The 11,047-nt window shown below is 43.0% G+C and overlaps 1 protein-coding gene across 1 annotated transcript; it reads right to left on the reverse strand.

The window, feature by feature from the left end:
- Positions 1–8,769: 8,769 nt before the first annotated feature.
- LOC106442322 lies at positions 8,770–9,147 on the reverse strand. Its single transcript, XM_013884022.1, has one exon. It carries the CDS (start codon positions 9,145–9,147, stop codon positions 8,770–8,772), a length of 378 nt encoding a protein of 125 aa, XP_013739476.1.
- Positions 9,148–11,047: the final 1,900 nt, after the last annotated feature.

Raw genomic sequence — 11,047 nt, forward strand, 5'->3', positions numbered from 1 at the left:
CGTACCATTAAATACGTTTTCGTATAAAAAATAATATTTTATACGTACAATCATATAAATAATCACATATATTATATTTTTAAATTTCAATGTGAAATATTAATACCATAATTTAAGTTGGTGTTTGAAATTGGGCTTTGTATTGTATTTTTTCTATATATATAGAAAACATTTATATAATGGTTATTGGAAAATATGTTACTAAAAATCAAATTTTGAATATATGTATATTTTTGAATGAATTTTTGATATAAATCAATTTTAAATTATTATTTTGATTTAAATATATATATCAAGTAACATAAACCTATTACTTTTTAATATAATGTAATGGACTTCCAATTTTTTTAATAGCATAAACCCATTATTATTTTTTTGCTAACTTACTCTTATCCATGTTTCCAAACATCACTACTTTTTTAACTGCTATCTATGTTGCCAAACAAAAGCTTAAAGTACTTCTAATTTAATAAGATACTAGAGCTTCATCCGCGCGTCCGTACGAGTATTTATTTTCACTTTTTATATAAATGAATATTATTTAAGCGTTTCTTGGTTTATATTTTAAATATTTATCATATTTTAAAATTCTTATAAACATAACAATCAAATAGTTTACGTGCTGTAAAAAATAGTGACACATGTCCGATACTAAACTTTCGAGAAATATTGATCTATTGATATGTTTGAGTAATATTTTTTTAACATGAAATTGTTTTTCAAATGTAATAAGAATTTAAATATTTTGATCAGATATGAGGCATATGGTGAGATTAAGATACGTTAGAAAAGAATATTTGGTTATAACATTAAACATTTTTTTATAACTAATTCAAAGATATTTAAATTTTAATATTAATTTTTTTTTGAAATTAATTAATAGTAGCGAAATGGTTAAACATATGTTGTAGAAAATTTTGAAATTTATATAACCTTAGGCGAGATTTAATTATATTAAAAATAATATTCAGTTACAAATATTTCATATTGTTCTATAAGTAGTTTAACGATATTTAAATCTTAGCATATATAGATTTTATTGTTCAAAATAATTAATGGTAAGTTAAACATATATTTTAGGAATATTCATCATATTGTTTAATATCCAATTTAAACTTTAATTTTGTTCAAAAATAATTAATGGTAATATTATCCAAGTTTAATATTGTTAAAATCGATTTTAAATTTGAATATTCCCAAAAATTAGCTAATTTGTTTTAGGAAATATATTAAATACTAAAAGTAAGCTAAATTTGATTTAGGAAGTTGTTTAATAAATAGGAAAAGGCAATGATTACTTAAAGGTATGTTCATTTAATTACTTCAGTGACATACCATTGTAAATAAGTAGGAAAACTTAGGGGTATTTTATAACTGTAATTCTATTTTAATAATAGAGATACTAGATTTTGACCTGCGCTCCCGCACGGGTGTATTTTTTAAAAAAATATGATGGTATTTTTTTTTATGTCACTATTAGGGTTGGGCAAAAAACTCAAATTCAAAGAATCGAACCGATCCCAATCAGAATAAGTAGTACCAAATCCGAACCAAAATTTATTAAATATCTGAATTATTCAAAATTTTGGTATTTGAAGAACCAAAACCTAATCCGATCCGAACCGAAGTATTTTTGGTATCCAAAATAGATTTATATACTTATATATATATTAACTATTTTTAGATTTAATATATATAAAAACATCCAGAATATATATGATACTTTTAATTTCGTTTAAATACTTGAAAATATATATAAATAATCAAACGTAAATATCTAAAATAGTTAAAATATACTCAAAACTCCAAAAATAGTTAAATAATTATTAATTCTCTATCCAAATATTTAAACCAAACCAATTTAAATTGGTTATCCAAATCTAAACCGAATTATTAAAGATCTGAACCGAACATGAAATCCCAAACATACCCGAAAACGAACCCGAACGCCCACCCCTAATCACTATTATATATCTTATATGGGTCATCATAGGTTACAAAAATATGTGTTATCATATAATTAATTATATTTTATACGTACCATCAAATAACTTTTCTTATAATTAATAATATTTTACACGTACAATCATATAAATAATCACATATATTATATTTTTAAATTTCAATGTGAAATATAAATACCATAATTTAAGTTGGTGTTTGAAATTGGGCTTTGTATTGTATTTTTCTTAAATATATTGAAAACATTATTGTAATGGTTATCGGAAAATATGTTAGTAAAATTCAAATTTTGAATATATGTATATTTTTGATATAAATCAATTTTAAATTATTATTTTGATTTGAATATGTATATCAAGTAACATAAATCCATTACTTTTTAATATAATGTAATGTACTTCTAATTTTTAAATAACATAAGCTTATTACTTTTTTTCTAACTTACTGCTATCCATGTTTTCAAACAACACTATTTTTTTTAACTACTATCTATGTTGCCAAACAAATGTTTAAAGTACTTCTACTTTAATAAGATAGATGTGTATAACATGAATAAAGTGCTTGTAGATAGTTTTTTGATTCTTGGATAATATCCACACCAAACCCAAACCCAAACCCAAACTCAAAACCAAACATAAATATTCCAAACCCAAACCCAAAACTGTTTGATCGGAAAATGGTATAAAACGAGGGAACGTTCGGTTTTAGAAGTGGGTTTAAGCTAAGACGTCTTATTAATGGTCGGAAGAACGTTTCGTCGGTTACAAGGAAAGGAAATGCGTGAAAGGAAAGGTACCGGAGCCTCGAAGGCTTTACCGGAGAGATACAACAAGGCGAGATAACAAAGGTAAAAACCTAATCTAGCCGCCAAGTGTGTATCAGTGATATCGGATCCTCTTTACGTTAAATCTCCCTCACCTTATATAGCTAACGTCGTGCTCTCCCATGACCTAGTTTGCATCGTCTTCGTGGGCTTCTAACTCGCTGGACCGAGAAGCCCATGCTGTCTCGGGGAGCCTTTAAGTCGGGGACGCTTAGCCGAGGAATTGACCGAAAGCTCTCCCATGTTACGCCGAGAGACATGTGCTTTGAGCCACCACGCCGAGAGACATGTGCTTTGAGCCACCACGCCGAGCCATCGTTCCGTCCTACGTGGGTCGGGTCGTCTGTTCTTCGGGCCTTGAGGGATGGTCGAATTCACCCTCTACAGTAAGTCCCCCCAGTTCATCGAGATGAACGTCCTGTTGAACTTGATGAATTTAGAAGGTTAATGGTTTGGAAGAATAGATGGGTCGTCTTGAAGGCACATCATCAGATCGGACATCGCGAGGCACCGTTAAGTATTTTCGCTTCGTCGGGCGGTTTAATCAAATCTTAACCAAACCGGTTTTGGTTTGGTTAGATCCGATTCTACCCCAACCATTGGTTCGACTCAGAGTTGAAGCCGATTATTTCGGGAAGTCGAAACGATGTTTCGATTTCTTCGGCTGCTAAATACTCTTCCTAGGCCCACGTAGGCCCATGTAGATCAAATGATGACGCCTCGGGGAAGCACCCCATCTCTCCCCTATAAATACTTGCCCGCTTCTCATTCTCTCTATTCTTCTCCGCGTTATCCATGTACTTTCTCTCTCTTCCTCTCTACTTCTCTCTCTAGGTTGTTGTTGTAACATAGATAGCGATATGTCGTTTGGTGGGAGGTTATCTCGTAAACAGAAAGGGAAAGAGGTCGCGACCGTATCTCGTCCCTCGAGAGACGCGAGCGAGGTTCCGCTCGAAGAATTCGAACGGGTTCATCACGACGCGATGATGGACACTGGGAGTCTAGATCTATCTCAAAGGATCCTAGTCTCCGAGTCTGCGCGTTCATACCGGGAAGAAGTAAGGGGAAACCCAGCCGAGCCGCAGGCTTGCGAGAGAGACGGTTCTGGCGGTGCGAGAGACGGGGTCCTTCCCGCTGACTATATGCCGACGTGCTACTATCCTGGAGAGATCTTCGAGGAACTGTCGGTAATAGCTCCCGAGTTCCTGCGCTCTCCAGATGTGAGTTGTCAGGCTTGGGAGAACGTTATGAAGACACAATCAACTCTTAACAGCGTGAAGAGGCTCCTGAGGGAACGTCGTGGATTAGGGGTGACCTTCTTGATTCCCTCGGCAAGCCAAAGGCCTTGGTCACCGCCAGTTGGGTATCAAACAGTCTAGGAATCCTATTTTCGAGACGATACAAAGATTTGGTTCCCAATTCCTCGACTAGTCAAGGCATATGCGAGGCGCCGAGACGCAGCGATAAGTCAGTTTTTGAACGGTTCATGGCGTATTGCAGTTGCTTTGATGGTTATGGCTGCCGAGATCGATGTCTCGCTGAGCGTTCGCGCCTTCGAAGAGTTGACGTCCGTCAGTTCGTTGGATGATGGCCTTCTATCGATAAAATTGCGACCAAGCTACAACGTGATAGGGGGCATCCTAATAAGACGCTCGATTGGCAGAGGTCTTATTTCTTCATTAAATGCGATGATTCTGCCTTCGAGGATCCTCCAGACGATGACTACCGTGTCTTATGGAACACTTTGCTTGGTAGAACACCTTCGTTAACTCGTATCATTTCTTCGTATACTAACTGCCTTTTATTTTCGTTGTTTTTGTTTCTTTGCAGCTGACCATCCGACTTCTCGCGAATATCCGGAAGAGTTTCTTGCGGGCGCTCGTGCTGTCGCGAGACTCGCTCAAGAGCACTGGGGAAATATTTCTTGGGAAAGGGTCCGCCGTTCGATCGATCGTATTTCTAGGAGTAAGCCCATTCTTTTTCTTGTTCCATCATGGACTTTTACTCTTTCCTTGGTGAATGAGTCTTTTCTCTCCGTATATCCTTTGCAGGGGATTGGGATTCGAGTTACCTTTCCTCAGCTAACAAGACCAAGAGACGGATCTCGCTGTTCACCAAGGAAGAGCAGAAGAAGATCAACGCAGCAAGGAGGATGAGGGGCCTTCCGGATCTGAGTGCTATGATGGCAGCAGAGCTTGGCTTGTCAAATGCTGAGCCGTCGGTACCTTCTAATGAGTTAGTGGCTAATGACATGACCCTCGCGAGTCTTGACCATCGCGAATCCTCGCCTGGTGTTGTTTCCGCTGCTTCTAAGAAGAAGAGCAAGAAGAGGTCTCGCGATGAGCCGTCTGTCAATGATGATCTCGTGACTCTTCCAGAAGAAGGTGATCGTTCGGAGGCTGCGAAGTCGTCGACGAAGAAGAGAAAGAAGAAGAAGCAACCATCTTTGGAGGAGAACGTCACGAATCAAGGTACCGAAGTTGCTCGCTCCTCTGCTCCATCTGATCCGACTGACGGGCCCTCTCTTAACTTGGCCCTAGCGGATGAACCTCGGAACGTCTCGCCCGAGGTTCCGCTTCAGAAGAAAAGGTCGAAGCAAACTGGGAGAAGGGGACGACCAAGCGCCAGGTTCCCTCTGTTGATGTTCCATCGAACCCTGGGGCGTCGGTCCCCGGTTCGTCGACTGGTGGTATTCCGGTCGTCAGGAAGATTCTTAGAGTCGAGTTTCCTGACCGTCTTTTTTTCGAGTATGACGGGCCGACTCCTCTCATCTACACTCCGCACAGATGTGCGGAACTGGTTAGTCAGATCAAGTGCAGCCCAAAGCCCTTTCCGCCAGTTGCTGACTTGATCTTTCAAGATGAGTATGTTGATGCTGCTCGCACCAAGTTGTTGGTAAGATTCTCCTTCAGCTCTTTCGTTTCTTCCCTTAGATACTTATTTTGTTGCTTAACTGTTTTGGTTTTCATGTCTCGCAGTGCGACGGGGTTTCGAACTTCATCGTTGACAAATATGACTCTGCGCTTAAAGAAGCGCTTGCTGAGTCAGAGAAGCTGAAGAAGACAGTGGCGAGCAAGAGTAGGCTTCTCCGCCGAAAGAAGGCGGAATGGCAAGGGGAGTTCGAGAGGATGGCCGAGAAGCGAGACCGCGTGGTTGCTCGGAGGAAAGCTCTGAAGAAACGAGCTGATGCAGCTGAGGAGGAGCTTTCCGTTGCTCGTTCTACTATCGAGGCTCTGGAGCTGCGGAAGGCCAATCTTATGGAGAAGATGGGAGTTAAGGTCGCGGAGCATAAGAGAGAACTGGACCGCCTTAGGGACTCGCGTGTTTACGAGGTTACGAAGGAGAGGGTGAGGGTCGAGACCGAGATGATTGCGAAATCCAACAAGCATTTTGGGAACCTGCGCGAATGGTGGACTCGCTGTGGATCTTTCGACACGGCGCGGTTGCTTCAAAGTCAGGCGTTCGGGACCAAGGGCTGCCTCGGGGCTCTAAAGGCTAGTGGTCGCGACATCCCTCAAGAGACCATTGACATGTTCGCAGCCCGAGTGAAACAGTTCGAAGAGGATGCCTTGAAGCTTGATCCCGGCGAGATCCCAGAGACTGATTTGGTCCTTTCTCCACTTCGCCTCGACTCTCAGTTCGTCGAAATGCGAGCTTTCGTGGGTCTCGATCCGCATGGGTCTAACGTACGCTTGATCGATCCGAGGACTGCTGGAGTTCTCTAAAGTCCTGCTAATTGTCCTGGGACCTCGATTGCTCCCTCTCGTTCTGTGGGAGATGATTCGTCAAAGACTGACGCGCCGGCTCTCTACTCTCAAGCCGTTGATGAGGGAGTAAAATCTGTTGGGAACCAGGATGGGAACAATGTTCTTGAGATCTCCGACTCCTCCGTTTCTAACTCAGAGGATGGTCGGGGTCGAGAATCGGACAAGGGTGACGCCGGCGAGGAGGTCGATAAGGAGCAGTGTGGAGAGATAATCGGTTCCCAAGCTAACCCCTCCTAGAATCAGCTTGAGGTTCGTGGGAGCAAGGCGACCGCTCGTGTTGAGAGCGTTGACGCGGATCAACCTGTGGGCACCAACCTTCCTGAACCGTCTCTCGATGGTGATGCCGTAGTGCAGGAACATGCTAAAGATCCCGAGGAATGACTCTGTTGTTCCTTTTAGTTTGAAAAACCTTGCTCTTTTTTATGTATTACGACTTGACCCAGCGTGGTCTTTTGTTTGTTAAGACTTTATTTATTTCTTCTCGTTTATGAATTCCGCCTTATTTATCCTGCTTCTTGAGCATTCGATAACTCGGGGAGTTGTGGTCCGAGAAGGTGCAGGTTTTGCGCTGGTTTTTAAGAAACTCAGTAAATGTTTTGTACGCAAACGATTATAGAGTATGTGATTCACGCCGTATCGAGACAGTGATATAGTCATTTTTTGACGTTGACTCGTACGGGCTGCGAATTTAATAACTCGTGGTCGGGTGTCGTTTGGTCGTTTATCAAGTTTCCTGGTTTGCTTGACGTCGTATGTCGATTAGATACGAGTCAAAATAGGATAACTTTAGACTGTGAAAGATAATTTTTAAATGACAACGGTTCCTAACTCGATCCCAAAGTAATTTCTAAGCGTTCGGTCGGCCAAACCTTACTTAGCAAATTATGAAATGGATAGGAGTCATCATTTCGGACGTATCAGTTAATACTGTGATATGACCGGAATCCCGCGAGTATGTGTCTGATCAGGACATACTCGGCTGTGGGGTGCGAGTGCCGGTACGTTTGTCTCGAGATGCCGTGGCGAATCTCATGTAGGCATCTCATGGATTGCGCAACTTCTCGGGGAAGTGTGTTTTTTTTTGGTTACGGCTGGACCCGGTAAGGCTGCCTACGTACCTCTTTTGTAGAGGATCAAGCCATTCGTAGTTCTTTGTTTTCCGAGTAAAAGTGGCTGAGAGCGCATTTACTCGGGGAAGTGTTTTTTTTTTTTTTAAAGCAAGTGAATGTGACCGTTGGTCGTTCATCTACTTTTGGTGCTTTTAGTTGTGGAAGAGTCGAAGGTGCTTTGAGTTCCAGGCTCGCGGCACCGCTTCGCCTGTTGAAGTTTCGAGGTGGTAGGCTCCGGGTTTCACGACCTCGATGATCTTGTAGGGTCCTTCCCAGTTGGCTCCGAGTTTTCCGGCCTTCCATTCCTTAGTGTTTTCGAACACCTTCCGGAGGACCAGATTTCCCAATTCAAGGTGGCGGGACTTAACCTTCTTGTTGTAGTAGCTTTCGATCTGGTGCTGATAGTTTTGGATACGAAGCAACGCTTGGTCGCGTCTTTCTTCTATATCATCCAGTGCGTCAAGGAGCATATCTTGGTTAAGTTCGATGTTCTGCAGCATTTTGGAACGGCGTAAACTCGTCATATTTACCTCAGCAGGTGCCATTGCTTCGACTCCATAGGCCATCGAGAAGGGGGTGGCTTTCGTTGCTCAGCGAGGTGTTGTTCTATGGGACCATAGAGGACCCCATCCAGTTCGTCGGCCCAGCAACCCTTCTTCAAGTCGAGTCATTCCTTGAGTCCGTCGATGATTGTCATGTTTGTGGACTCGGCTTGACCGTTGCTCTGCGGGTTTCTTGGTGTGAACATGTTGAGTCGAATTCTCCATCTGTCGCAGAACTCTTTGAAGTTGTGGGAGATAAATTGGGATCCGTTGTCTGTGACTATCTCATATGGGAGCTCGTGCCTGCAGAGGATGTTTTTCCAAACGAACTTCTGCACCTCCTTGTCGGTAATGCTGGCGTAGGCTTCTGCTTCCACCCATTTAGTGAAGTAATCTGTTAAGACTAGGATGAATCTCTTCTGTCGAGAGCTCGGCATTGGCCCGATGATATCCATTCCCCATAGCATGAAGGGGTATGGCACCGTCAAGGTATGGAGCAATTCCGTCGAGCGGTGTATGGTTGAAGCGTGTCTCTGGCACTTGTCGCATTTCTTGACATAGGATTCTCAATCCGCGTTCATTGTTGGCCAATAGAAACCGAGGCTTTTTACTTTTAGTGCGAGAGCTCGTCCTCCCGAATGATTGCCTGCTGCTCCTTCATGTGTTTCGGCCATGACCAGCCTTGTTTCGTCTCCAAAGATACACCTAAGGAGTACTTTTGTTGCAGCCCATCGATGGAGTGTTCCATCCATGACGACGTAATGTGCGCTACGTCTTTTGAGTCGTCTTGCTTCCCTTTTCTCTGTGGGTAATATGCCGTCGGATAGGTAAGCGATGAATTCCGTTCGCCAATAATCGAGTTGACCTTCCGTTGTGCGGGGTTCCCCTTCGTCGATATCCATGACGTCGGTGATAGATGCTGCGATGGCAAGTTGTTCCGTCATTGGGCTGATGCTTGGCTTCTCAATCCTATGTATTGGGATTGTCCTTTTCACCTGATCGTGTAGCTTACTTCCAAGGGCTGCGAGTGCATCCGCACATACGTTCTCTCCGCGAGGGACTTTCGTGAGCTCGAAGAATTCGAAGTCTTGTGTAAAGATCTTTGACGAGTTTCAAGTAGGCATCCATCCTATCGTTCCTGACGTCATAGTCTCCGAGAAATTGACTCACCACGAGTTGGGAGTCACAGTATGCGTTGACTCGTTTAGCTTTTACTGCTTTAGCGAGACGAAGGCCTGCGATGAGAGACTCGTATTCGGCTTCGTTGTTGGACGCCGCAAAATCAAAACTGAACGACTGTCGGATTAGTTCGCCTGTTGGTGACTGGAGTTGTACGCCTGCCCCTGAACCTTTGTTCGTAGATGAAACATCTACGTGCAGTATCCAGTTCAGACTTGGCAGCACGAGATCTTGTTCTAGCTCCGGCATTAGCTCGACCAGGAAATCAGCAAGAACTTGCGACTTAGCTGCTGTGCGGTTCTTGTACACGATGTAGTGTTCGCTAAGCTCCACTGCCCACTTTGTTAGCCCTCCTGATTGGTTGGTATTTTGCATTACCGTCCTAAGGGGCTGGTTGGAGAGTACCTCGATAGTGTTCGACTGGAAATAAGGTCGGAGTTTTCTTGCCGAAGTGATGATGGCGAGGGCCATCTTTTCTAAGGTTGGGTATCTCATTCCTGGTTCCGTCATTCGCTTGCTGATGTAGAAAATAGGGTTCTGTTCACCACGGTCTTCTCGTATTAGGACGCTGCTAACTGCCGAGAAGGTGACGGCAATGTATAGGGATAGAGTGTCCCCGACCTCGGGCTTCGACAGAACTGGAGGTGTCGTGAGGTAATGCTTGAGCTGATTGAAGGCTTCCTCGCATTTTTCGTCCCAGACGAATCTCTTATTTCCCCGCAGGAGTTCATAGAACGGGAGGCACTTGTCTGTGGATCTTGAGATGAACCTGTTTAGTGCCGCAATCCTTCCGGTTAAACGCTGAACCTCGCGGGTGTTCTTCGGGCTAGGGAGATCGAGGATTGCCGTTATTTGTTTTGGGTTTGTTTCGATGCCTCGCTGGGTAACAATGTAAACTAGGAACTCTCCAGACGTGACGCCGAAGGTGCATTTCGCCGGGTTGAGCTTCATCCCTTACTCGTTCAGCGTTTTGAAGCAGTCTCGTAAATGGTTGAGATGGTCCTTGGCTCAAAGTGATTTGACCAGCATATCATCGATGTAAACTTCCATAGTGTTACCAAGTTTGTCGGCAAACATTCTATTGACCAGACGCTGGTAAGTCGCTCATGCGTTCTTTAGGCCGAAAGGCATGACCTTGTAGTAATACGTCCCTCTGTCCGTTATGAACGCCGTCTTCTCGCGGTCGTCTATATGCATCATGATTTGATTGTACCCTGAAAAAGCATCCATAAATGTTAGGAGCTCATTGCCGGTAGTCGACTCCACCAGACGGTCGATATGGGAGAGGGTACCTGTCTTTTGGACAGGCTATGTTCAAATCCGTGAAGTCAACACAAATGCGCCACTTCCCGTTTTTCTTTTTTACGACGACAGGGTTTGCTACCCACTCTGGGTACCATACCTCAGCAATGAAACCTGCGTCGAGCAACCTGTCAACTTCCTCATTTACTGCTTTGGACCGTTCGGGTCTGAGCTTCCGCCTCTTCTGTCGAATAGGCTTGAACGTCGGATCGACGTTTAATTCGTGAGATGCTATTGTGGGGTCTATTCCTTTCATATCAGAACTTACCCATGCAAAGGTTGAGGCATTCTCTTTGAGGAAAGAAATGATTAGTGACTGCATTTCGTCAGAGAGATAAGCGCCAATGCGCACGACCTTCGATG

The sequence above is a fragment of the Brassica napus genome, chromosome C9 (assembly GCF_020379485.1).
Source record: "Brassica napus cultivar Da-Ae chromosome C9, Da-Ae, whole genome shotgun sequence".
Lineage (NCBI taxonomy): Eukaryota > Viridiplantae > Streptophyta > Magnoliopsida > Brassicales > Brassicaceae > Brassica > Brassica napus.

Excerpts from the sequence above, each read along its gene's own strand:
- LOC106442322 (XM_013884022.1), bottom strand. The coding sequence starts at position 9,147 with ATGACGGAACAACTTGCCATCGCAGCATCTATCACCGACGTCATGGAT.